Below are 27,656 nucleotides of genomic sequence, written 5' to 3'. Positions count from 1 at the left end.
TGGACGCGGATGTGTTTTGGGCTAAATTGCAATTTTTGAAAAGTTCAAAGACCACAATGTAAATTAGCCAATTAATTCTCGAGAATAGCAATTGAAAGATTATTGAAGGAAAATAATAATTTTGGGATAGTATTATTTATCTAAATATAAATAATACGTATGTAATTGAGTTAAAAGAATAATTTAACCGTTTGGTTAAATTAAAAAGTATAAAAGAGAAATGGTTTAAATTAAAGAAAGGAGGGATTAAAGTGACATTTTTGCCAAAATATATATAAGGATAAGGAATGAAAGAGGAAGGATCGAGAGAGAAAGAAGAGGGAGGTATCAAATGAGAGAAAAAGTGACGATCACGATCGTTTCGCTGCCGTTTCTCCGTTCGACGTCCGATTCAAGCGATTTTCGCGACGATCTCTTCGGAATTGAAAGCTCTATCAACCTTAAGCTTCATTTCAAGGTATTATTGATGTTTTGGTTGCTGAAATTGATAATTATATGGCTGTTACGTCGAGTTCGAATCGAACTAATCGTAACCACGTCGTTTTTGACGTTTTTGATGGTTATTGAGTTGAATTTTGTGTATTATTGATGTAGAAACATGTCGGAATGAGTTAGGGGTGTCGGAAGCATGTCGAGGAAAGTTTTGGGGCTGTTTAAGGGTGTCTCACGACGTGAGACATGATCCCGCGTAGCAAGCGAACTTCCAATCGGCATAACTTCTTCGTTCGAACTCGGAATTGATCGATTCTCGTTGCGTTGGAAATGGAAGAGGATTGTATATCATCCTAGAGCATCAAATCAATGTAAGAATCAATGTTTGGTTTCTGAAAATAAGGTTTTAGTTGCTGCCTAGGTTTTAAATCAAGCGGTTTCATTGAATTCGCGTATTCGATTCGTTTGAGCAATTATTATCACGTTTTTGGTTGTCTAGAGTATTGTTATGATTATGGATATGTGTTAGTAAGTTGGAAACACGTCGGTATCGTAATTGGAGTTAGAAAACACACTCTCACGACGTGAGGATGCTCCTCACAACGTGAGGAGTGCCTCACGACGTGAGGCTATACCTCACGACGTGTGGGAAAGCCTCACGACGTGAGAGGACCCCTCACGACGTGAGGAAGGCTGGGCAAGGTATGCCAAGCCTATTTTAAAGTGGGAATGGTGTCCCGAGGTCTGACGCGAAGTGTTTCAACTTGATTTTTACTTACGGACTCCGAAAACGTGAAACTTGGACTTAGAACATAAAGAATGTGGTTAGGATGTTGATACTAAGTTTACGTTTAGGAATTTAAACGTACCTATAATTTGAATAGGTAATCGACGTATCGACGAACTACCAGACCGACGAACTGGAATAGATACGAGGTCGAACAACGTATGGAGCTTACGCTTGCGAGATTATAATATTGCATATTTGGATAGCGGTCACTGTGAGTTGCACTTTACTTTCGCGTATTATATATTAAAATTATTATATATAAATATATATACTGTTTACACGCATCGCATTATATACAATTGATTGAAATATCATATGTTTTATTAGTTTCTATATACGAGAACTAGTATGCGATCCGAAGAAACTAGCTACCTATTGGGTGTCAATAGGCCGTGTGATCACCAGTATCGAGTCAGTCTAGTGTGTTTGCATTGAGAAATGACTTGACACAGCTGGGAGCTGTTGATGAATATGAAATTTACGATTGGGTTATGATTTCGATACGTGAGTGAACTCGGCTACGGTGTAGCCTGGAAGTCCCCGTATCTAGTGGCTGGGCCACCAGCGAGTTGGACTCGCAATTGATATTTACGATTGGGTTAAATGATATATGATTATTCGAGAGATGTGTCGCATGCTAGGATATTAGTTTCGTACGGATCAAATACCTGTTTATATGTTTTATATTATTGTCTTCTTGATATGCGATGTTATATTTTTATATTAATATCGTTAGTAACTTGCAAGCTCACTCAGTATTTCCCAAAATACTGACCCCCTCACAGTGTTTCCTTTCAGGTGACCGGAGTCGGATCAGACAGACCATCTCCTTTGTGTCGGCAGCCTTCTGGCTTACACAAAGTACGAGTTTTATAGAGCTGCAGTAGTCAGTAGGTGTCAGTATTAGGTTTATGATTCAATTTCAAACGGTATTTGAAAAGTAAACTCTGATATAATTTAATAAATGAGTTGTCTAGAAAGATGGCGTTTATCCGTTTGAATTTGATACCAATTGCCGTGAATGGAATTGGTGATGTTTGTGATCAGAAACAGGGCGGTGCTGGATATGAGATATCGCTCGGTAAGACCCTGGTTTCTAAGAATTGTTTCGCGAATGTTTTCAGAAAAGGAATACGATATTTTAATAATTGAATTATATTATTTAAAGAAGATTTCTGATAATGTATTATATATAATAATATGTTTTAATCGCGAAAAATTTACAGTGGTTTTAGGCTTGCTACGGGTTCCGGAGCTACCACTCCCGTTCCCTAGCGCCGGTCGCGGCTCAATAATTTGGGTCGTGACAATAAAATATATTAAAAAATATTTTAATTTATGAATACAACTTCTTAATAATTATTTTTTAGTTTGATATCAATTAATATTTCTTAAATTGAATATAAAATTATTTCTTTTAAATTGAGTGATTGTAAAGTGTATTTAGTGTTTTTTATAATATAATATTAATATTAGGTCTATTAATGTAGATGCTTTAAAATATTTTTTATAATTTTTTTTATATAAATTCAATAAATTAATAATTCTAATAATTAATAAATTTTTGATCCATCATGTGTATTAATTATCAGAGGGTCGACTGTAGTATCAAAAAGTTAAATATTTATTTAGTGTTTTACAAATTTATTTATAGTTTCAAAGTTTGCAAAAGAATTTTAATTTGACAATTTTGTTACAATTCTATTCAATTTTTTCAAATTAATTTAATTGTCCTAAATTTTAATTAAAATTATACACTAACTCTTTAGTTTGTAAAACCATTTATCAAAATTGCAAAATTTAACAAATAAAAAACAATACCAAATTTTAATTTAAAATCTTCTGATTTTAGTAGTTAAAAAAGCGAATTTGAAGTTAAAAATAAATGGAAAGGAAAATTGGTAGGTGAAATATTGAGACAATTAAATAAATTAAATAAATTATGATAAAATTATCAAATTGCGATAGATTTGCAATTTTAAAAGTTCTAAATAAATTTACTTGCCTTTTTGACTTTTTTCCACCTTAGAACCTAAAGAGTAAACTATAATTTGAGACAATCAATGATAGGAGACAGATTAATAATTAATATTACTTTGTACTAATCACATAAATTAATCACATAATTACTAATAGAAAGTAGACATCAACTATATTTGAACTAATCATACACATAAGAAGCTAAAATATAACAAAACTACATGTAGTGTTTTGGATTGTCCTAATTAAGAATCTTTGTGCCAACAAATAAGCATAGAAATACAAACTTTCATAATATAAAGCTTCCCTCTTTGTTGCCTCACCATTCTCTTCCACTTCCCAAACCTTCCACTATTCCCCATTTTCACTTGAAGTACCGATCAGTTTGAAACCCATATTTATACATATATTTAAGGGCCTTGTCACTTGGTCCACATGTACCTCCAAAGCCACGTAGATGTCACGTGCACTTTCCCTATCTAAAATTGAAGCACAAGAACATTTTCCTACTTTTGTTGAAACTTGCCGGCCATAGATCCATCATTGCAACTCCTTTGATATCTAAAGTAGTTTGTTACCATCAAACAGCAACCTTATCTTCTATTATTTGCTCTAAATTATAACCCCACTTTATTATCATTTCTTTTTCAGGCGCCCTTAGCCCATTGTTTTTTTTTTCCTTCTTCGAGTAAGTAAAGTTGAGAAGGAAGATCCTTTTCAAGACCCCATACTAGCTATAGTGCTTGCTTATTTAATGGGCCGGGTTTGGACAAATTCAAGTTTGGGCCGGACTTGAATGAGTCAGATTTGCGCTATGATGTAGCGGAAGTCACGAATAGGCACAAGGATAACTTAAAAGTTGTTGATTATCAAATATTTCCAACAATTAACTTCTAAACTATATTGATTCAAAGATAAAATAGTAGAAATTATACATCAAAAGTCGTTGATTGAATATCAATATTTGGGAAATAATAAATTTGTCTCATAAACATCAAAAAAACTACTCTCCTATAACTCATAAAATTGTTTAAATAATAAAACAAAAACCCTAAATCGGGTATTAAAAAAATAAAATAAAAAGTCTAAAAACTGCTGAGATGATAAGACACCATTTTCGAGGCTTAGACAATGAAATTAAGCCCAAAAATGACATAGGTCATGGACGAAACTGATGAGTATTGATTATTGGCTCGTTTCCAATAACCTTAGGTTCAGGAACCGGCCAACTCGCACACCTCCAATTTTGGCAGAATTACAAAACTGCCACAACACCATTTTACGCTCTCTTTTCTCCATGAACTCAAAATTCGTCTCTGCAACCGCATCATGCTTGGTTGATTGAGACATTTACTAGTCGGGGCCGGATTTTGAACTGATCAAGTCTAATCTCGATTTGAACGGATTCAAGCCGGAGCTGGGTTTTGACGGATTCGAGAGTTTTAGCCGAGGCAAACTGACACAAGTCTGAGCTTGATTTGGATGGATTCAAGTCCGGGGTCGGGCTTATACAGATTCATGTCTGAGCCGAGCTTGAACGAATTTAACGTTTGAGCTCAATATAGACGAATTAAGCAGGGTTTGAGCTTGGAAGAATTCAAATGTGAGTCGAGCTTGACCAAATTATAGTTTGAGCTCGATTTGGACGGATTCAAGTTTTGGCCGAGCTTGAACAGGTTCAATCATGAGCCCGATTTTGAAAGATTCAAGTATGGACACAGCTTGAACAGATTCAAACTTGAGCTCGATTTTGATCGATTTAAGTTTGGACCAAGTCCAACCAATCTAACTCTTTTAAATATAAATATAATTCGGCTCAAATTTATATTTACTATTTAAATGTTATTCATATTTAGATTTATAACTATTTTAAAACTAATTCTTTTGACTTATAAAAATGTAATAAAAATAAAGTTTAATTCTGTAGATAGAAAAGCAGGATTAATGCAAGTTTAGATTTAGACCGAACCCACAATAAAATAAGTGTTTAACCAGGATCAAGCGGACCGAACGGGTACCCGAGCCACCGAGCCATTCCACCCACATCCCAAAATTAATTAATCAAGAACTATGGGGCCGTTTGGTTCGCCATAAAAAGGGGGAAATGGGAATGGGTATGGGAATGGTTCCCATTGTTTATGTTTGTTTTGTCAAATTGTACAAGGTAATGGGAATGTGATTACCCCCTCAATGGGAATCACCCATTCCCCCCTTACCCCATGGGAATGAACTTTTGGGAATGGGAATCAAAATTTTACAAATATTTTAATAATAAATAATAAATATATAATTATTAAAAAAACTATTTTAAAATATTTATTTTAAAAAAATATACTTAAAATAATAAAAAAAACGATTTTAATATTTTTTTTAAAATTATTTTTTTAATATTTTTTAAATAATCTTAATTTAAAAAATAATAATTTTTTTTAAAAATAATTTTTTAATTTTTTTTAAAATAACTTTTAGTTTTATAAAAATAATTTTTAATTTTTTTAAAAAATAATTTTTATTTTATTCGAAAATAATTTTTTTATTTTTCCGAAAATATTTTTTTATTTTTTTAAAAATATTTTTTTAATTTTTTTCAAAATATTTTTATTTTTTTATATAAAAAAATATTTAAAAAAAATAAAAAAAATATTTTTAATAAATAATAAATAATTTTTTTATTAAACTTTATCCATTCTCATTCCTACATTAATTTTGAACCAAACAAAAAATGAAAACAATCATTCCCATTCTCATTCCTTCTCATTCCCATTCCCATTCCCATTTCCATTCCCAACCTTGAATCAAACGGCCCCTATATGTAAGTCACTCTTCATATATTATATACTCCCTGCATTCTGAAATAGTTGTCGCTTTAGCAATTTTCACACAAATTAAGAAATCAATAAATATGTCTAAAATTATAAGTATTTTTACTAAATTAGCCCTTCTTGAAACTTGTTAACATTAATTAGTATGACTCTTTATTCGTATTTTTGTATTCTTTCAATGAATTAATGAGGAATATATGTGGAAAAATAGCAATAAATGCTTTCTTGATATTTTAAAGTGACAAGTATTATGAAACAAAAAAATCTCCCTAAAGCGACAACTAATTCAGAATGGAGGGAGTATATAGTACCCATTTGCAAGTTTTGGTATAGTTGCCATTAATGTTGAAGAAGAAGATGTTAATCTATGGTCAAAATCCACGTGTCTAATCAAGTCCATATTGCCCTATTAAAGCATAACAATATAAGGTCCTATTATCTTATCTCGAGAGCAAAGTGTATCAAAGATAAGATCTTTCATTTGAAGATAATTCCAAATGTGGACCTCTTAACTAAAACTTTGATTGAAACTTTGATTTAATTTCTTCTTTCTACTAAACACTTTCTTTTTCCATGCACTTAAATGACAAACAATTTGGTCCATTAAAAATATACTCCCTCCGTCCCAAATTGATAGGCAGTTTAGGACAAACACAAATCTTAAGAAATTGTACTTATCAAGATAAAGTGAGTAAATTTATAAACAAATACCACACTTACCCTCATTTATTATAGTAGCAATTTTGTCTTTTAACATCTTTTGTGTTATTTTCAATGCATTCAACTGTAATTAATGAGGGTATATATGACAATTTTAAACATTCAAACAATAAATTACTGCCTATAATTTGGGACAAAGAAAATGCAAATAGTGCCTATTAATTTGAGACGGAGGGAGTAATTAATTAACAGTTGAGACCAATAGAGTACATACACATGGATATCATGTTTTTGTTAACCAATTGCATGCAATCAACAAGGACAACTCAAGTAACTTAGCTTTTAGCTAGAGACAGCTAAATTGAATTATTGGAATTTTGTGGTTAATTATTTGATTAATATCTAACATACCGAAGGCAGTGGCGGATCTAACTATTTTTAAGTTGAAAAAAAATTAAAGAATAATACATGTGGCAGCGAATGAATTTTTTTACGATGAGTAAAATTATAATATAAAATTCATATTCATAGCATTGTTGAAAATTTAAATTTATAAAGTGAATAAGTACCGATCATATGTTCTGTGTAGGTCTGCTCATGACTAATGCGAGATATTGAAAAGTAGAAAATTCCAAGCAGGTGGGGAGTGTTTGATCTGTTGCAGCACCTGCTTGAAAGAAAAAAAAGGTGCAATAATTTAAGATGTTGATATGCAGTTCAAGATAACGACCATCTGAAACACCACAATCACAAACATTCCCTTTTAATAAGAAACATCTATAAATATTATATAATATTTTTAAATTCTTTGGCTACTATATTCGAAACAAGAAATTAAAATGCAGCTAGATTTTGTAAATAAAGCAAATATACATAAACAATAGTACAGCATTATAATAATATTATTCCATGTTCATTTCAAAAAATAAATAAATATACTATTCCATGCAAACTGTTATAGTAATTTATTAATTTTACGTTTGATGAGAAACAAAATTAAATTAGATTAAAGTGGTGGACTTGTAAACAGCTATGATTTTGTATTTCACAAAAAAGACAGTGTTAATTAAATGGATGGGTTGAGTGTAATGTGTCAAATATTGGTCCATTCATTTGGGTAATCAAGTGATAGATATTTTGGGTTAATTTTGAAATATTTTGTGGATGTTAAAAGAACTAAAAAAGGGAAATGAAATGGTAGTTAGAAAGTGAGTTACATATGGGCAGGTTCTAAAACAAAAAACATAGATAGGGTTATCTCGTAAATTTGATGATAATGATAGTGATGGTGATAAGAAGCTGTTTATATGTCTTTATCACCAACTTTTTCTTTTTGTCAATCACTAGTCTAACCTACAAATTTTATCAAGAATAACCTAGTTTAAACAATGGTTTATTTTTCAGCTTGCAAACCGCTTTTACACCAGCACCATCTTCAGATTAAAGACGAGATTATAACCGTTTTTCTTTAATTAATGAACTTGAAATAGAAATCATGACACACTAAACATTATGTTCAAATTAATGTGGCAGTAAGTTGGCTGTGAGAGGCAGCATATGAGATGAGGAGTAGCATTAGCAATAGCTGTGTTACAAACATAATATGTGCGCATGCATTAGCCGTGTTACATAATGATAGTTATTAGTATAAGAGTCTTAGTTTAAATCATTGTATTGATATAGCACTTGTGTTGCGAGACCATGATGGTAGATGTCTTGGGATAAGAGCTCGTTCGTTGTAAGAATTGCAAGAGCTTTCTGCAGAGGAAGCCATTAGTTTTAAAGAATTTGTGTTCTGGGATAAGGAATTGGCTTCGTATAATGTTCGGTTTGAAACGAATGTGTTGCTTCTTGATCAGGATCGTTCTTATGTTGGTGTGATCATCGCCGAGCGTAGAATCTTTTTAGGGACTATTCTGTTAGTTTATTATGTTATACCAGTACAAAATAAATTATACTCCCTCCGTCCCAATAGAGTTGTCCACTTACCTTTATCACACAGTTTAAGAAAAGCAATTATTACTTGTGGATTTTGTGAACTTTTCCTTACTTTTCTTATCATACCCCTATTTAATATAGGGTCCACTTACAAGTTACTTTCAATTCAATCATTAGTGGATTTTAAATAGGGTTAATAAAGGAAAATTTAGTGGAAAAATTAGTTACTTTTTGGAAGTGGACAAGAGTTTTGGGACAAAAATATATCTCAAAGTGGACAACTCTATTGGGACGGAGGGAGTAGTATTTATCTGCAAAAATAATTAAGCATAACTAATTAGTTGTTTTTTCTAAAAAAAGATTGTTTGTTTTAAAAACAAGTACCTCTAATTTTGTATTTCTTTTACACATAAAATCGATACAAAAAAAAAAAGCAATCTCAAAGTTGTTTTTTTTTTCAATCTCCAGGATTGATTTAATTTAAAAGTAATTTTATCAATATTGTGTGAATCTTTTAACTTATAAATTAATTATATATATCTAAGTGTCGTTTAATTTATCAACCAGTTTTTGTACTTTTTAGAAATGTGAAATTTAAAATTCAAAATCTAAGTTCATATATCCAAACGTACTCTTAACATATACTAGAGAGTGAATTTTACTTTTAACATGCGGAAAGTAAAAAAAGGACAAGTAGTTTGGAGATCATAATAACTTTTGCATGTAATCAATTATCGACATAAAAGTTAGCTTAGAACCCAGTGGGCGAGATGAGGTCTAATAGTCTGCTGAAAGATGATAGGAGCAGACTGTGGATTCTTTCGGTAAGTGGTTGGCTCAAAGCAAATGTTGATGCGGCCATGTTTTTTGGTTCCATTCTTCCAGAGGTTTAGGCATTGGCATTGTTGTTACGGACAACGTTGAGAGAGTCATTAGAGCCTGACAAGTTAAACTGGTTGGCAATTATTCTCCAAGGATAGCTGAAGCGCTTGGAATCCGGAAGTGTTAAGTTGGCTTAAGGGTTGTCGAATCAAATGCGACGAAGGTGGTGGTTAAAATTAGAAATCCGAGTCTTGAGGATTGTGCTAAAAAGTAGTATAGTGATGTCTTATTTTTTTCGTGAGGTAGTGCAAAATGCCTTTTATTTCAAATTATTATGAGTGGTATTGTCACTTTATTGAATATTTCACGTCTGTAAATACTTTGAATTATTAATAAGATTTCGCTATTTAAAAAAAAATAACCAACTTGTGTAGCCAATAATTGATTATGTTTTGAACAAAATAGCAAAAAAGCCAGACCAAAATGGATTTGGCTCAGACTCAAATGTTCAACAGCCCAACTCTAATTTTCATATCCAGGCCCAGACTAGAGAATAAGCCCAAATCAGCTATGAACTCCACTGCAATGCAACAGTAACAAATCAAGGGACCAAAAGTACATGATTAAATTACCCAAGGACTAAAATTGACCATTCTCAAATAACGTACACCTCTCAGCTACCAGTGTTTCTTTGCTCCCATCACCTCCTCGTCGTCGTCTTCTTCTTCTTCCTTCCTATTCAGTACATACTCGAATTCTAGAGAGAGAAACAAACTAGAGAGAGAAACATGTCGTGCTTAGCTTGTTTCGCATCATGCTGTGCAACGATGACTTGCGGACTCTGCACATCAGTAGCTTCAGGCGTCTCCAAGAAATCCGCAAGACTCGCTTACTGTGGACTTTTTGGTCTCTCGTTGATCGTTTCTTGGATTCTCAGAGAATTCGGAGCTCCTATTTTGGAGAAGTTACCTTGTCAGTACCTCTAATTTATTCGTATATCTTTATATTTTATTGTATTTTGCTTATTGTGCCTGTGATCTTTGTTCAAGTTTTGAATTGAGTATGATTAATAGGAGTTGTGTCAATTTTGAAATTGTTTCTTAGGTCTAATTTTTGGATAATTAGTTAATTTTATGAAAAATTATTGCACACAACCGTTGCGCCATGTCATTCGTGCAACAAACCAATTGTGCGTTAGCCATGTGGAAAATTGAATGATAAAAAAAATAAATAATAATTAAAAGATTCCCTATCGCAAATGCTCATTGGCTCGATGTAAAAATGACGTGGCGCAACGGTTGCATGGGATAAACACTCTAATTTTATTCATAATCGAGATTTTTAAATATTTTGATAAACACTCTGCTAATATTGTGATAAATGCGTATTAGTTGTTTGATATTACCAAACATTGATTACTCGAATAATTTCATAATGTTGATCACGTTATTTAGTTCATGAAGTTTTGACTGTTGTTTGATTATTGTTGTGAGACTTTAGAGTTTAGTTTGAAGAATCTTATGTGATGTATGTTTGCAGGGATAAATACTACCGAAACTCATTCCAAGGAGTGGTTTCAGATGCAAGCAGTACTTCGCGTGAGCTTAGGAAATTTCTTGTTTTTTGCTATATTTGCTCTAATAATGATTGGTGTGAAGTACCAAAATGATAGACGTGATCCATGGCACCATGGTGGATGGTATTTAAAGATGGTGATTTGGCTTCTGCTTGTTGTCCTCATGTTTTTCATGCCCAATATTATCATCACAATCTATGGTCAGTTGAGCTCCCTTGAAAAGTAGTAGTGCTTTTGATACTGTAGAAAATGTTTTCGTTCTTTACATATTTCCCTTTTCTTAAATAATGATACTTCTTCAGCTTATATTGTTGTCATTTCTTGACACAGATATGTAATTCACTCTACTAACTTTGGACTGCCGATGTAATTGGCTTTTGTAACAAAACTTGCAGGAACTATTTCGAAGTTTGGGGCAGGCCTATTTTTGATGGTTCAAGTGATTATATTGCTAGACTTCACACACACATGGAATGACGCATGGGTTGAGAAAGATGAACAAAAATGGTTGGTTCAAGCTCAGGCTGTCTTGTAGGTCATAATGTTTTTCACTGTTGGCGATTTCTAAACTTTGAATTGGTTCTGTTTAGGTATGTTGCTTTACTTGCTGTATCAGTTGTGTGCTACCTCGGGGCATTTGCGGTCTCCGGTGTTCTATTCATATGGTTTAACCCGTCTGGCCATGACTGTGGCCTAAATATCTTCTTTCTCATCATGACTATGATTCTTGCACTTGTTTTTGCTATAATCGCGTTGCATCCTGCGGTAAGGATATGATCATATCATAATTTCTTATTGTTTTTGCTATCTCATAAAAGCATGACACATACAATTAATGATGTTATCATTGCTTTAAATATTTTGTTCCATTATTTGCGTTTAGTAACTTATTTTTGATTTGCAATATGGTTGTGGCTGGGAATTTCAAATAGGTCAACGGAAGCCTGTTGCCTGCTTCGGTTATCTCACTGTACTGTGCTTACGTTTGCTATACTGGTCTCTCCAGTGAACCGCGTGACTATGTATGCAATGGTCTTCATAAGAGAACGAAAGCAGTCTCCACAAGCACCCTTATCCTTGGGATGCTTACAACTGTCCTCTCAGTTCTATATTCCGCTGTCCGTGCCGGGTCTTCAACAACATTTCTATCACCACCTTCCTCACCTAGGGCATCAGGTGATCTCTATAACTTGCATCTAAATAAAAAGTTTTAGCAGCTTTTTCTTTTATGTATCATAATGGTAGCAGCGAAAACAAGCATCTTTATTTCTCTGCTAACGGCTATCAAATGGTTATCTGCCTCGCAGACAGCAAGACAATTTTTTCGGTTGTCATATTCTTTAATGGATTCGTGAACATACACATTTTTATAATTGAATTAGGTTTTATAAAAATTGGTAAACATATTCACCAACTACTGTTCTTGGCAAATCGATACATCGATTGATAATTCGGTGAAAATTGATGGTGTGGAAGCATGAGTTCACACATCAAAAGGCGCTGTTTTTGCAATTTCCTGTCCATTGACAAATTCAAATTTTGGAATTTGACGTGGATAAGAACCGATAAGCTTTTACTTTCTTTAATAGCTCGGCTCGATAACCAGTGTAAATTTTGTTACAGTCAAAAGATATAGTAGTAAGTTATAAGATTGTTGCTTCCTGCTGCTGCAGATTCAAAGAAACCGCTTCTAGACGAACAGTTGGAAGAAGGAAACGGAACGAAGGAAACAGAAGGCACACCCGTTACTTACTCCTATACATTCTTCCACCTAGTGTTTGCCCTGGCCAGCATGTACTCAGCTATGCTTCTTTCGGGATGGACTAATGCGTACGAAAGCTCCGACCTGATAGACGTTGGCTGGACGTCAGTTTGGGTTCGTATATGCACCGAATGGGCGACTGCTGGACTCTATGTATGGACTCTCATAGCTCCACTGATTTTCCCTGGGCGCGAGTTCTAACCGTGCTGCTACTTTATGGATATCATGTTTAAGAATTACTATGTTCTGGTATAGTTTGGTTGAGTGTATAAAATGTGTTGATGAATGTTTTGTAATGCTCTTATATTGTAAAATGTAATTGTGAGATAGCAAAGAAAATAAAATAAATATCTGTTTTAGCTTGTTCCATACAGTTTATTTGCATAGCTATTTTATTTCTTTCATCACATAACGATTAACTCTTATTAAAACTGATCAATTACACCTAAATGAGCTAAAAACAAACTGGGTTCTAACTCGGGCTCGTTTTTAGATGCTAAATAAGTAAATTTGAGCTCAGCTTGTATATTTTTCATTTAAGTATTAAACAAGCGGAGTGATCGTTCATCACCTAAACAAATAAAGCACGAATTAAGTTAGATAATCGTTTATATTCTATCTGTTCAAATTAATTATTTTCTTGTAGTTATTATTGGAGTTTATAAATGATTAATTAATTAAAATATAACTATTCAATTTAATCACAGAATCTCAAATTTTGTAACTGTCTGAATGGAATTCCTAGAGTGTTTCAATAATTATAAATATTAATTTTGAAATAATTAATTTGAATGCTCGTTTATAACTTTCCTTAATGAACAGTATCAGAATTTCAGATCTACAGTCTTCAATAGCAGGGTATCAACTGTAAAAAAAAATAACATAACTCAAGAAAAGAATATTTATTTCTTTTCGTTCAATTTTTCCTCCACTCTCAAACACCGCGCGTGTACCTCACCGCCCCACCACCGTTCTCCACCTTTCACGGCGGCTCTGATGCCGTCGAAACAAAAAACTTACAAATGGAGTAAAGTAAAAAAAGGAAAAAAAAAATCAGAAACCTTATTAATAATTTTCACAATTGGCAGTGTATTTTTTGGCATCATTAACATGCACCAACAATTTCTCCATTTCACCACAATGCGCTCTTCTTCTTCCTCATCAAAACCGTTGAAATTACAATCAACAGCAAACCCTAACCCTAACCCTAACAATTCAATTCCTTGTAAACACTCGCCCTCAGCAACCCTAGACATTTTGATCTTAATTCTCGTCTTATTCTCCGGCATTTTCCTCTTAATTTCATATTTCTCCTACATAATCCGCTCTCTTACGCTCCTCCTCTCTTACTCGTCGCTCAATTTTAATCTCACTCTCACTCTCTCTACTCCGATCATCCCCTACCTCTGCGGCTTCTTGTCGCTGTTTCTGATCGTGATTATAGTTATCGAGCTGTGTTGCGGTCCGAGATCTCGGAAATGTGTGAAGCCGGGGTGTAAAGGCTTGAAGAAAGCGATGGAGTTTGATTTGCAGTTACAGACGGAGGATTGTGTGAAATCGTCGTCGGCCAAGGATATTGATAAGTTGCCGTGGAAAGGGGGGAGTGAAGGGAATCCTGATTATGAGTGTTTGAGAGCTGAGTTGAGGAAAATGGCGCCGCTTAATGGGCGGGCTGTTTTGCTTTTTAGGGCGCGGTGTGGATGCCCTGTTGCTAAATTGGAAGGTTGGGGTCCTAAGAAAGGCCGGCGTCATAAAAAGTGAGTTTGTGTTTTATTTTGATTGATTTTGTATTTGGATATGAAGTTGAATTTGTTGTGTATTAAGTGTTTTTTTTTTGTATTGATGCTGTACATGGAAAGAACATTATGTGTTTATCTTGTTGTGATTAATTAGTTAGTTTTCAATATTTTATCACATTGCTGTTCTATGTAGCATAGGCATATACTTTCCTTCTATGCAGGTGGTTTTTTCAGTTGTCTTCTCTTCTGTATTAGTTGAGCTGAGTGATAACTTTTGCTAGGTTTTTTTCTTTCGAATGTGCACTCAAACATTTAGATATTTGAATTTTGGAAGATTTGTGTTTCACTGGATCGGTAAGAGATTGTGTTCTGTATATCTGACCTCTTAAGTTTATATGTATGAATTCCTATGCACTTCTTGTTTAACAAAGCTGAGGAAACATGCTTCGTTAACATCAGTTTTTTGCATTAGTTGTACTGTGCTATGAATTTTCTCAGCGCGGCTAGGCTATAGTTCATCATCCATCTATTTGACTACACTAAGCTTTCAGAAGAAATCTTTGTACCTGTGTCTAAATATTGGATTTTGCTCATAAGCTTAGCTTTTAAGTGTTGAACTAGGCTGTAAATGACCAATAATGTCTAGTAATCTGTATAGCAGCTAATATAATTAAATAACATGCAAGTTTTAGAGAGTAATTCTTAGTACAAGAGCTCACAGGACAACATCAAACAATTGTTTTGTTCTGGAAACACATGGAGTATGCGTGCGGCGTGCCTGCTTGGATTGTTTTTAATACATTAATCAATGTTTATATTACTACTGCGCCCCAGTGACCGTTATTTTGTATTTTGTATGCTATTTGTTCATGAACATGAGTGCGTGTCTTGAATTTATAAGATTATATGAAGACTTATAATGCACTTAGCTTAACTGTATATTCTATTTATGAATCAATTTAAAGCACTACTAATAGACAATCATATATGCATGCACATGTTAGTGAGTGAGTGTCTAAACACATGGAGGCAAAGATTGTTTTGACAGGGTGGGTCTGAGCTAAGTTGTAATTTTGTAACTTTTGAATAATTATTCCTGTTTTTGATCTTTTCCTTCTCCAAATTTACAAAGTTCTTAGAAAAGTAATGCACAAATTAGGAAAAGGAAAAAAACCCATCAATGTTGACAGAATGAATCTTTTTTCTGTTGACTGTATGTACGTCACTAAAGGGCCAGATTCAAAATATAATCTGCTATAAAAAGATTTATGCCGACTTACATATGAAATGAAAAGAATCTCATGCTTACTAATGGTATATGATATAAGTGGGTGAATGTGTAATTCAAATAGTGGAAACCGGAAAGGTTTAAACTTTAAATCTGTGATCAACATGGGTCATATCTGCTGTTCTAAAGTAACGACATATTCGCTCCGACCAATTAATTGATGTCAGTTAAACCATTATTTATTGTCAATTAACAGTCTCAAAATATCCACTTCAATTCCCTTTGTCCGTCTCGCATACATATATTAAAGAATCACATGCTGATTGATGAATAACCTGTCTGGCTCCTCCTGTCATTGCTCTCATTTATGTTGTTTACTAATTACCTGGTGATTATCCTTCCACTTTGTGACAAAGAAATGAGTATGCAAAAAAATGGATTAGTCTAAAGCATAACAATGGTTCCATTTAGTTAGACATTTGAATGCAAGTGGGCTGAAGTAGGACATGATGGGGATATGGCATCATACTTAAACTTCCCACACAACATCTGTTTGCTAAATGTTCACAGCCTAGTCCAGGCTTTATTACTAGTCGGACATTGCGTTATGCAATTAGTTTTAGTCTTGTTGCCGTAAATATTTAAGATTGGGATGCTTCCTTATAGACAAAATTTCAAGAATGAGAAGTTGGTTTAGGCTGTATTCAATTACATAAACCATGCATGTATTCGCATTTCATATGACGAGAGTACTTTTTATCATTGCGCTGTGCATTGTAGATACTGTATTAAGTCACTGTGATTATAATTCTCAATTCGATTGGCACTGTGCAGGGCTTTGGCAAATGTGACTGCTAATGGAGGAGGAGATCATCGCTAATCAATTGTGACGATTCAAGTGTTGAAGCACACTTTTAAAGTCTCCCCTTTTACTTACTATCTTGTTTACATTCCAGATTTTGATTGTTATTTCATTTTCTTTAGAAAATTACACTTTTCAGTGGAACAATTATATGATCCCTTGATCTGGCAGAGGCTGTCCGTCAATTTATCTGTACTGTACCTGCACATTTTCTGGGACATTGTTCTCATTTCTGGAAAGATACATCAAACTCAATAGACACTGTTTCTCCATATCTGGAAGAATATACAAGTTTAATGAATAAATGCATGGGAATATTTACCTTGAATGTGAAAGTTTGTAAGTTCTTCATCCAATGCTTAGCCCATGTCTAAACTCTATATGACCCATTACTCTAAATATAGAGTAATATTATTCTACATTATTTTTATAATTTTATAAATTAAATAAATATTTTTTTTTTTAAATAAGTTACAAATGATTAATTAGTTAGAGAAACTATTTGAATAAATACATTTACAGAAATATATTACAAAATACAATATAAGTGTTAAATATAATGTTTATTCATCAGTCCTCCAATTAAACAAATTACTTTTATATATGTTCAATTCATACATTATGGAGTATAATACGACCATTTTAATTATCTAAATATTAAGAATATAAAATATAAGGCTTAATTACTTAAAAACCACCCACCTTGAACTTTTTTTTCGTTTATACCCTGATCTAGGAAAAAATTCATTTATACCCTGACGTATGTGTTTATGTTTCACCTCTACTCCGAGGCACTAAATTAACCTCTTTTCATTTAAAAAAAAAGTTTAAAATAGTCCTTCATTCAGAGAAAAAATCATTTTTTATTAAACTCTAATTAGTTTAGGTTAAAAATGAAGAACTATTTTAAAGTTTTTTCTTAATGAAAAGAGGTTAATTTAGTGCCTCGGGGTAGAGGTGAAACATAAATACATACGTCAGGGTATAAATGAATTTTTTCCTAGGTCAGGGTATAAACGAAAAAAAAGTTCAAGGTGAGTGGTTTTTAAGTAATTAAGCCAAAATATAATTATAAAACTGCAAAATATAAACTAATTTTTTGATGGTTAGATAAATAATTTACAATTTTTTAAAAAAATATCTTAAAATTATGAATAAAGAAACTTCAAAATTAAACTTTTATTATTCACTATTTCAGGATAGAGGTAGATTAAAAATAATTGGATTAACGCAACCATATACCGCAACCTTTAGCATTTTTCGATTTAAACACAAACTATCAAATGTTTCAACTAATAGCACAACATTTTATTATATGACATATATAATATAAATGTTTAAGACGACGTCATTTTGATCGTTTGTACGATCAAAAACGACGTCATTTTAACAAAAAAATAAAGCATAAAATCTATACCGGGTTACAGAATGAAAAGTTTTGAAAGGTTATGCTAATTAATGAGACAGTTTTATAGTTTGTACTGAAATTGAAAAAATCGCGAAATGTTGTGCTATATAGTGATATTAATCAAAGATAATTTTACACCAAATTTTAGCGGGTTACTCTATTTTGAAGCTTTGGTCGGAGGTGCCTGAAGTCCATATTCTTTCTACTTCTTGCAGCTCTTCGATCATTAAGGTCGGAAGATTGTCTAAAGTTTTCATGGTATCGTTTAATGTCTTCAGCACTCGTTCTCAAATGGGTATCCACAAAAACTCTTCGAATCCCCCGCTTTATCCTCAATCGAAAAACAGACCAAAAAGACTTCAACTACGAACTGGGTTTAGTCTCAGCTCTAAAATTCTGCACAACCAATTTATTTCTCTCGCAAGGCAAACAAATCCATGGTCTCGTTTTAAAATCCGGTCTTCATTCCAACAATTTCATACAGAACAGCTTGATTAACATGTACGCTAAATGTGGGCTTTTACTTGATGCTAAATCCATTTTTGATGTCTGTCCTAAGTCTGATCCTGTTTCTTACAATATAATGATCTCTGGGTATGTGAAATCAGGGAGATTAGACGACGCACACAAGGTGTTCGATGAAATGCCTGTGAAAGGTTGTGTCTCGTATACTACTATGATCATGGGGTTTTCGCAAAATGAACATTGGAATGCTGCAGTTGAGCTTTTTAAGCAGATGAGATACGCGGGTGTTGTTCCTAGTGAAGTTACCATTGCAGCTTTGATCTCTGCTTTTTCGCAATTTGGTGGGGTATGGAGCTGTAGAATGCTTCATGGATTGGTTGTCAAGATGTTGTTTGATGAGTTTGTTCTTATTTCTACTAATTTGTTGCGTATGTATTGTAATTGTTCGAGTTTAGTTGAAGCAAGGGCTTTGTTTGGTGAGATGTCTGAGAAGAATTTGGTTACATGGAATGTAATGTTGAATGGTTATTCAAAAGCAGGGTTACTTGATTCGGCTAGAGATGTGTTTGAGAGGATCCCGGATAAGGATATTATTTCGTGGAGCACTATAGTCGATGGTTATGTTCGAGTAGAAAAGTTAGGTGAAGCTTTTATGATTTATCGGTCAATGGTTTCTGCGGGATTGAGACCTAATGATGTTATGATGGTGGATCTAATTTCTGTGTGTGGGAGGACAGCAGCATTTTGTGAAGGTCGGCAATTGCATAGTGATGCAGTGAAGATGGGTTTTGACTGTTATGATTTTATACAGGCAACTATTATCCATCTCTATGCAGCTTGTGGTAGAATTAATGAAGCTTGCTTACAATTCAGAATTGGTAGTAAAGAGAATGTTGCGTCTTGGAACGCCCTCATGGGAGGATTTATACGAAATAGAATGATTGATGAGGCCATCAAATTGTTTGAGGAGATGCCTCAGAGAGACGTATTTTCATGGAGCACAATGATATCTGGTTACACGCAGAATGAGCAACCTAACCTGGCATTAGAACTGTTCCATAAGATGATAGCTATTGGGATACAACCAAATGATGTGACCATGGTTAGTGTTTTCTCTGCAATTGCTGCGTTGGGCACTTTGAAAGACGGAAGATGGGCTCATCAGTATGTGCATAATAACTCCATCGCTATTAGCGACAATTTAAGTGCTGCAATCATTGACATGTATGCCAAATGTGGCAGTATCGACGATGCACTGGAGGTGTTTTGTAAAATCCGGAATAAGGCATCTACAGTTTCGCCATGGAATGCAATTATATGTGGGTTGGCGATGCACGGACATGCGAATCAATCTCTTGAAATATATTCCGACTTGGATAGACGGAAGGTCAAGCTCAATGCAATTACATTCATCGGAGTCCTTGCCGCATGCTGCCATGCCGGGATGGTGGAGTTAGGAAAAAGATACTTTATGAGCATGAAGAGCGAGCATAACATAGATCCTGATATCAAGCACTATGGTTGTATGGTGGATTTGCTGGGTAGAGCAGGGCGTGTGGAAGAAGCTGAGGAAATGATAAGGAGCATGCCGATGAAAGCCGATGTGGTGACATGGGGTACATTATTAGCAGCATGTAGAACACATGGGAAGTGGGAGGTAGGAGAAGAAGCTGCACAAAATTTGGCAAGATTGGACCCATCTCATGGGGCAAGCAGAGTTCTTTTATCCAACATATATGCAAATGCAGGCAAATGGGACGATGCATTTTCAGTGAGAAAAGCAATGCAAAGCCACAGAATGCGGAGATTGCCTGGCTATAGCGGTGTTACGTGAAAGGAAATCCTGATTCCGCTACTGTAGGTGATATAGAAAAGAAACTCGAGCAATATTTCAACCTGAGAACACTTCTCTATTTCATAAGATAACCCAATTGAGATTTTGCAAAAATTATAACTGAATTACTTCTTTTGTATAGTTGGCAAGAAGAATTCAGTCATTTTACTGTTATTCTGAACGTTAACGAAGTTACTGTTAGTACGATGTTTCTGGCTTCATCATGGCCTAATACACTTATATTGAATCAAACAAGCATCTTTATGCTGCCTATCTTTTTCTATTTGTACAAAAAACTGCATTTTGGGTTTGTGGCTGCACAAAAATGCGGCATCTAACTATATGCTATGCAGTACAATTGAGAAAATAACTGGAAATCATTGGTCGGCAATTATGAGTTCAGCAGCCGCACCCATTGTCTGAGATCCACCAATTCCGAGCAATGCAAGGGCAAGCTCACCCTCGTTCCACTGCCTTAACCCCTTGCTTAGTCTCTTGAGAACATTTGCGTCCACCTCCAACACCCAACAAGGTGTGCAACTTACCATTACACTCACGAATCCCGAGACATAAGACCGCCAAGTTGCCCAATCGCAACCTACTGAAATTTTCCCGTCAAGTGCACTTGCTAGCAGTTCCATGTGTGCACTAATAACTTTAGGACGCCGCTTTGATGCTGAAGATGAAGAGTCAACTCCCCAAGCAAAAGCTCCGCAAAGTACCACAAAGTAGGCGAGTGCATATCCCTGAAGCATGGCAACCATTCCTTTAGGCCCTTCTTCCTGCTCCGACCTGTGAACGGCAATAAACCAAGAAGGCAAAGTTTCTTTGAACAATGAGTGAACCAATCCTACACCACCAGATAACCATATTAAAGAAGCTCCAAGCGAACCGGCGAGTTTCACTCTGGCCATTGCTTGAGTAAGCGAAACTTGTCCAGATCTAAGTCCGTTCTTTGTTCTTTTCAATTTCTCTAATGTTTCACTGGGAAGCCCACTGCAAGCTATTTCTCTCACAGAAAGCATTATGAGAGAGATAATTTCCTCGGTGACGGACACGATTTCTCTTATGGATCGATGAACACGCAGATAAAGAATACCGGGGGCAACAGGAGAGATCCCACCGCAAAAATGAGAGCCAAATCCATGGCCGAGAAGTGCCCCGACACCACCAATGCTCGTGATAGCTGCAGGACCCAGACCGAGTGTGGCAGCAAAGCAACTCTTGAGAAGCTGAAACACTGCATTGCTGTCTTGGAGGAAGACAGTGCGAGATGCAGAAAAGACAAGGAAGTCAAACCATCGCTTTGCCTTTTGGGTCCATAGGGATGCCACTATTGGCATGCAAGGCCATGGGCAACCAGCTGCAAGACACTCCAAGGCTGGACCAGCCAAATTGAGAAATCTTTCTGAGGCTTTGTCAATTTTGTAGGTTATGGTTAGGCTCACAAAAGCAGCCAGCGGCAAGGGAAGCGTAGCTTGAGAGCTTCCACCTGCGAAAATAATACTCTCAACTAAATTACTAAAGAAAATCTTCGAAGAATGTAATGCAAATGGCATTGATTTTCTACCCTAACCATGACTATATGTCATGACCCAAATTGAATGTAAATTTTTTTTTGAACCTTCTCATTTTTCTGTATTGGTAATAAAACAAACCTGTGGCGAGGCTTGGTACATCAACACCAGTAGCAGCTAAAATTTTCTTGATCTTTTCCTCAACGTTGGATAAATTTGCTGCAGGACTCGGCCAATCTGTACCATTCATAAAGACTGGCTTCCAAACACCTCGACTTACTTCAGCAGAGAAGTAGCTGACAATAGTTGCCAAAGATGCTGGAAGAAAGTCCGCCAAATCTTTAAGCCCTGTGAGTGTAACAGATTTCACATTAACATAACACAATGTACAAGAGCTATAAATAGAAGTAGAATACTATCATATGAAAAGCAATGTAGGACAAACCTGTAGCCAATTCACGAGGTGAAAGCCGTCCATGAGCACAGGCTGTCAATGCTGCATCGACAACAAAAGGAACTGCTTCCAATATGTCCCAGGCAGGCAATTTAGGCCTTAGAGAAAAATCGTCATTTACAGATCCAGAGGAGCCGCTACTTCCAGAAGTAACAGTAGTTAAAGATTGAGCTGTTCTGATGATCTTCCGGAACATCATGTTGAGAAGCACATTGACAATCTGATGAACAGGAGTTCCCTGGACAAGCCCAGATAGGGTAGAAGCTATACACTTTTGATGTTGCCGATACCAGACTTTTAATTTCGGAAATGAATCCACAAATATCGGATGTAGAGATGATGAAGTCGCAACAGCAGAGAGTCTCTTTTTGTTTCGATCCTTGTGGGTGTTTCCAGAAGAGACTAGGTGAGAGTTTCGTACAGACAGGAGGTATTCGGGAGTTAGCTGAGAACCAACTGTGGGCACATCTCCAACACCATGCTCAAGCGGAGGATGATTAAACCTCCATAGCTTCAAAAGAAGTGCAAATGCATTTGAAAACACAGAATGGGCAGAGAAAACTTCCCCTGTAGGCAGAGTCCAAGAGACATCTGGCACACATGACCCAAAAACCTCACAGATTGGCATCAAAGAACATGCTAGTTGAGGAACCTGGTTAGAAAAGATAAAAATAAGAGAGGGAGTCAGTTAGTGGAGTCGGTAAAAGCATCCCCATTACTGACAAAAGTTCTAAATTGTTATTGTTTTGCGTCGATACGGAAAAAAATTAGATAGTAACCCACCTTCACGATGAAACGCATAAAATTAATTAAGCATACAGTATTATCATGATTGGCAGAATATACAAAATCAAATTATTCTTGATGAAGTATTGGGGAACTATGCATAACTAAAAGGAAGCATACCAGGCCATGGAGTGAGAAGATCTGGACACAGTCAACAGATGCTAGTCCGACAATAAGCACATTCAGGATTGGAGCATAGCTTATTAAATGGCTGTCACCCTCCGAGAAATCTACAGGAACTGGAGGCGAAAATAACCTAGTAATGAAATGAACAGTGTGCTCCTGACAAGAAACATGTTTATATATCAAATGCTAATATATTTCTAATGGTTGACCATTTGAAACAGGTAAAAAAAGAAGAAGAGAAGAATGGTTCATTAAAAAATCGAGACATGCAGCAACTATTGCTTTGCATATTAAAGCGCTTGGATATAAATAATAAGCAGGCTGTTTAAAATGTCTTCCTCATTACCTGTATGTTCCAACCCCGAAGAAGAGAAGCCCCACAAAGAATAGTAGCAGCAGAGATCTTTTCATCATCTGACCCTCGGACTGCAAGCTCATATACTTTCTCGAGCTCTGCTAAACTTCCATCAAATCCATGAGCTTAAATTCAGTTGCTTTATCCTTGGTTAGTTTACAAAAAAGAAGCATCTGATATACCTGGCTTCAGGAAAGAAAAAGGAGTAGCTGAAGACCAGGCTAAAGTTTAAGAATTCAGATAATAACTGAAATTTATTCTACCAGCCTCAAGTTATTGTGATCGGAGGCTTTTTAGATATAGGATTTCACCAACTAGTTTTCCAAACCGGAATGTCCTGCCTAAAAATTAACTACTGCCTTAAGCATGTCATATGGAATTTACGTGTAGGCCTCACATGGTATTGGACTGGTGAAACAATCCTGACCTCACAATCTATAAAGTTTAAACACCTATACGAAGACAAACATGTTCCAGAATTCAAGCGGAGAGCTTAAGAAATTTAAAAATTTGAACTCAATCTTGAATGACGCTGAAAGTAGAGTAAATTGTAGTCATAAGACCACGAATAGGGGAAACCCCAGCATAACAATTCTGTCTTTGAGGAATGGAAATTTCACCCAGAGCAATATGGTATAGATTACTTAATTGCACTAAGTTTAGGAAGAGTAAGATTACCATGAAGCAGGACTTGAAACAAGAAAACTGATCATTGCTGGGCTAAGTGAGGCTCCCTTCATGAATGATGACCAGCTAGGAACCTGGGCAGGTACGTTGTGAGGTATCTGGTTGATGCAGCCATTCACATACCCAGGCCAGAAATATGCTGATGTGTCCAATAGGTTTCTAGCAATACAAGCCTCAACAATCAGATGGCGCATGTTTCCAGCTGAGAGCAACAGCATGAAACTAAGATCAACAAGCACCATAAACCAATTGAAATGCTCATGGAGAATCTAAGCGGACTCAAGTAGGATAAAACTACATAAAGGAAACTTTCATGAAATCCATCTTGATGAAAAGGAAATAAAGTGACTTACAGCAATTGATCGGCATGTCTTTCATGTTAATACACTCAAAATAAGAACTCCCGGCAGTGATTCCTGAAACGTGTAATATTGCTTTTGTGGCAGCCTGATTGGCGGCTGAAACAACAGACTGGGGTGGACTCAGCAAGCCATGGTGATCCCCCAGTAACTGTAAGCTGGAAACTAAATCATTTCGGCAGTTTCCAGGAATCTTTCTTGCCTTATAATGATTGGTGGAGTTACTTTCTGATTCTTCAGTTGGTGCATTTTCCTCTCCCTCAATAAGATCAGCAATAACAAGAGGTATGATAGACAGCAATATGCATAAGCGAGTGTCGAGGCGAGGAATAGGGCCCTCGATTGGATCTCTTTCCTGACAATGAAGAAGCATTAAGTTGACTTGCTGAAAAAGACTTTTGAAATGAACAAGAATCTCAATAACCTACAAAATATACACTTTTTATGACAAAAAAAATGAAGGCACTGAGGTAATTCAAACATTAGTGACACAAATCAGCTGAACAACAAAAGTAAACCAAACAATATAGCAAGAATTCATATACTTGCTCTCCCTTAAAAGTACTAGTTTGAATAACATGCATTACTTTTCAGTTACTTTAGTTCTCAATTTCAGTGCCTTTAGAAACATCACATATTCTTAAAAGATTTTTCCCCCTTTAAATTGCTTCCTAGAGAGAACTTCAAAATTCAGTGTGATGAATTCTAACCCTTTGAATAAGACGTAGAGCTGCAATCCAAAGGCCTAAAAAGGTCTCATGCCAAGTGGTGCTGTTTATTGCTTGAAGTGTCTTAGTTAAACCTGCAGAATAACAAATATTGGCTTACTAAGAATTGAAATCACATGATTCTGATTAAAAGAATTACTTTTCAGCACCAAAAAAATAAACAAAATCTCAGGCCTTACCTGATATGATTTCGATGGAACTTGTTGCATTAACTTGATACCCATCCATGGCATCTTCTAATGCAAGATCAAGAGGAAGCCAAAGAGACGAACGGTTAGATCCATGACAAAGACCAGCAGAAGATAGTAAAGATCCTAAAGCCATATCTTCATGATACTTTCTAGATGAACTTGTTTTGGATTCTCGAGTGAATACTACACGCGTTTCTGAAGTCAATTGCATAAGATCCTCAGCAGATACAGTTTTAGAATTTCTTAATGCTGATGACTTTGCTCCAAGTAGCTGTAATCTTTGGACAAATCTTACCCAATGTGTAGGCCTGGAAAAGGCAAAAAGGAACATAAGAAAAAATTCGCAAAACTACAGTACTTGTGAGAGACATCATATGACTAAACTTCAAAATTCAGCTTTTAAGAAGCAATTGTTAGAGTAGAAATACATACAAGTTCTTTTGTGCCAAGTAAAGAATCCTTGAAGTCAATTTATGTTTTAGAAATAGACCAATTATCTCAATAGCCATTTCTATATTAAGATACCGCAATTTCTCATGATGCTCACTCATCTTCTGATCATAATTATCGTGACCGTCTATTTCAATTTCCGAAGCTTTTGCTCCCCATCTAGATTTCTTCTCTGGGGTAAGTTCCAACAGGCCTTCATCATCCAGCGACGCATCTAACAACTGCCACACAATTGAAAAGATGAACTCAACCATGAGGATCCCACTATCACTGCCTTGCAGACCAAAATTCTGAGATAGATGGAGAACACCATCTATTGATTTCATGATCCTGTAAGGAAAAAAAAAAGGAAATTGCAAATGAAAAATTATACTAGTCAGAAAACTCAGAACTAACTCCATGATTTATCATAATAAAAACTCACTTTTCAAAATTTGGCCCATTAGTTTGACACTTTAGTGTAAAAGCATATCTTTTAAGAAGCTCCATATAAAGCCTATAGGCCACTGGTCTGTAATGTCGACATGGAACAACTCTGTGGAATGGAAGAACAAAAAAAACATCAGCAATTCCAAAAGGTAAAACTAAATGTAAAAATCACCTGCAATTTTTCCTGAGAAGAAACTAATTAAAAACACGGTGCCATATTACTAACACTTGAATTAGTAGGGTTCATAGTTTCAAAAAAAAAAAAAAGAATTAGTAGGGTTCATTAATTATTAGTACTATTAACAAAACATTGACTAAACATATTAAACCAAAAACTTTACATGAGGTGACAAAACATACAAATGTCAAACTGAAGAAAAAACAAATCAAATATTTTTCAACACATTGAGTAACCTACAGGTATAGGTCCTATAAACTGACTTTTTTAGAGCTTCATCTCCTGATTAGCTAAGTTCAGGTAATTAACAGTAAATACAATATACATGAAAACAGCAAAAAAAAAATTCAATCTTTACAAACTTCAACTGCAAGTAACTAAAAAAAAATACCCAGAAAAAGAAAAACCAACCTATGAGAGAGAAGAGCAAGAATCATTAAAGAAGGAACAATCTTTAGAACAACTGCTTTTTCAAGAAATTTCCAAAGAATGGGGACATTATTATCCCAACAAATGTAAGAGACAAGAACATGCGCAAGCTCTGGAGAAGGTAATAAAACAGCCTTGGAGCTTAAATTTGAGGATATTTGGAGAGCCCAGAGGAGAGGATCAGTGCCCTTTTGTTGGTTGATTTTGGTTATTTCTATGACATGATCCCACAAGCTGCTTCCGGCGGTGGAAACAGCCATTTTTGGCTGAGAAAGAGCGGCGGAGTGGGAAATGAGGCGGTTGTTTCAGTTGAAAGTCATGGAATTCGGAGTTGTGTTAGACAGAGAGACAGTGTGGTGTGGCTTTTCTTCTTCTTGAAAATTGAAATGGGCTTGCTTTCTTTTTTGTGTCTGGTGTGTGACTGTTAAACGTTTTTAAGCGGTGTTTTAAAAACGGAAAACCGATGTAGTTTTCGGTTCACGGTTTTGATTATATCAGTTAAATAAAAACAAGTCACTGTTTGGTTTGATGGTTTCACTTAGGTATTGTTTAGTTCAATTCTAGCATGGAATTCATTTTATTTTTAAATGAATTCGATTTAAAGTTTATTTAAAAATGAATTTTTATTTTTAATATTGTGAAATTTAAA

General features: G+C 35.1%; 4 protein-coding genes across 4 annotated transcripts; 3 read left to right on the top strand and 1 right to left on the bottom strand.

The window, feature by feature from the left end:
* The first annotated feature begins 10,096 nt into the window (after window positions 1–10,096).
* LOC126667558 (uncharacterized) lies at window positions 10,097–13,151 on the top strand. The gene is made up of 6 exons (XM_050360545.2): window positions 10,097–10,416; window positions 10,984–11,220; window positions 11,416–11,527; window positions 11,611–11,785; window positions 11,953–12,196; window positions 12,694–13,151. Exons 1-6 carry the CDS (start codon window positions 10,233–10,235, stop codon window positions 12,981–12,983), a joined length of 1,242 nt encoding a protein of 413 aa, XP_050216502.1. The 5' UTR covers window positions 10,097–10,232; the 3' UTR covers window positions 12,984–13,151.
* Window positions 13,152–13,828: 677 nt separating this feature from the next.
* On the top strand, window positions 13,829–16,939 carry LOC126667560 (uncharacterized protein At5g19025-like). Its single transcript, XM_050360547.2, has 2 exons — window positions 13,829–14,539; window positions 16,584–16,939. The coding sequence occupies exons 1-2, from the start codon at window positions 13,893–13,895 to the stop codon at window positions 16,627–16,629; spliced, it is 693 nt and encodes a 230-aa protein (XP_050216504.1). The 5' UTR covers window positions 13,829–13,892; the 3' UTR covers window positions 16,630–16,939.
* A 1,162-nt stretch (window positions 16,940–18,101) lies between these two features.
* Window positions 18,102–20,589, top strand: LOC126667557 (pentatricopeptide repeat-containing protein At5g19020, mitochondrial). The gene has a single exon (XM_050360544.2). The coding sequence runs from the start codon at window positions 18,288–18,290 to the stop codon at window positions 20,316–20,318; it is 2,031 nt and encodes a 676-aa protein (XP_050216501.1). The 5' UTR covers window positions 18,102–18,287; the 3' UTR covers window positions 20,319–20,589.
* Window positions 20,543–27,432, bottom strand: LOC126667556 (mediator of RNA polymerase II transcription subunit 33A). The gene is made up of 12 exons (XM_050360543.2): window positions 26,990–27,432; window positions 26,396–26,506; window positions 25,954–26,301; window positions 25,510–25,829; window positions 25,313–25,404; window positions 24,597–24,957; window positions 24,235–24,445; window positions 23,548–23,662; window positions 23,196–23,357; window positions 22,281–22,941; window positions 21,977–22,183; window positions 20,543–21,810 (listed from the first exon to the last, which is right to left on the bottom strand). Exons 1-12 carry the CDS (start codon window positions 27,265–27,267, stop codon window positions 20,696–20,698), a joined length of 3,981 nt encoding a protein of 1,326 aa, XP_050216500.1. The 5' UTR covers window positions 27,268–27,432; the 3' UTR covers window positions 20,543–20,695.
* Window positions 27,433–27,656: the final 224 nt, after the last annotated feature.

Source organism: Mercurialis annua, linkage group LG2 (genome assembly GCF_937616625.2).
Source record: "Mercurialis annua linkage group LG2, ddMerAnnu1.2, whole genome shotgun sequence".
NCBI classification, from domain to species: domain Eukaryota; kingdom Viridiplantae; phylum Streptophyta; class Magnoliopsida; order Malpighiales; family Euphorbiaceae; genus Mercurialis; species Mercurialis annua.
This window is presented reverse-complemented; position numbering and strand designations above follow the sequence as displayed.

Bases quoted from the DNA above. Each gene is read 5' to 3' on its own strand.
- LOC126667558 (XM_050360545.2), top strand. From the start codon at position 10,233: ATGTCGTGCTTAGCTTGTTTCGCATCATGCTGTGCAACGATGACTTGC. The intron at 10,417-10,983 runs GTCAGTACCTCT...GTATGTTTGCAG, and splicing joins TATTTTGGAGAAGTTACCTT to GGATAAATACTACCGAAACT. The intron at 11,786-11,952 runs GTAAGGATATGA...AATTTCAAATAG, and splicing joins TAATCGCGTTGCATCCTGCG to GTCAACGGAAGCCTGTTGCC.
- LOC126667560 (XM_050360547.2), top strand. From the start codon at position 13,893: ATGCACCAACAATTTCTCCATTTCACCACAATGCGCTCTTCTTCTTCC. The intron at 14,540-16,583 runs GTGAGTTTGTGT...GGCACTGTGCAG, and splicing joins AAAGGCCGGCGTCATAAAAA to GGCTTTGGCAAATGTGACTG.
- LOC126667557 (XM_050360544.2), top strand. From the start codon at position 18,288: ATGTCTTCAGCACTCGTTCTCAAATGGGTATCCACAAAAACTCTTCGA.
- LOC126667556 (XM_050360543.2), bottom strand. From the start codon at position 27,267: ATGGCTGTTTCCACCGCCGGAAGCAGCTTGTGGGATCATGTCATAGAA. The intron at 23,358-23,547 runs GTAATGAGGAAG...GTTTCTTGTCAG, and splicing joins TTCGGGGTTGGAACATACAG to GAGCACACTGTTCATTTCAT. The intron at 21,811-21,976 runs GTTTGTTTTATT...TTATTTTCGCAG, and splicing joins TGTACCAAGCCTCGCCACAG to GTGGAAGCTCTCAAGCTACG.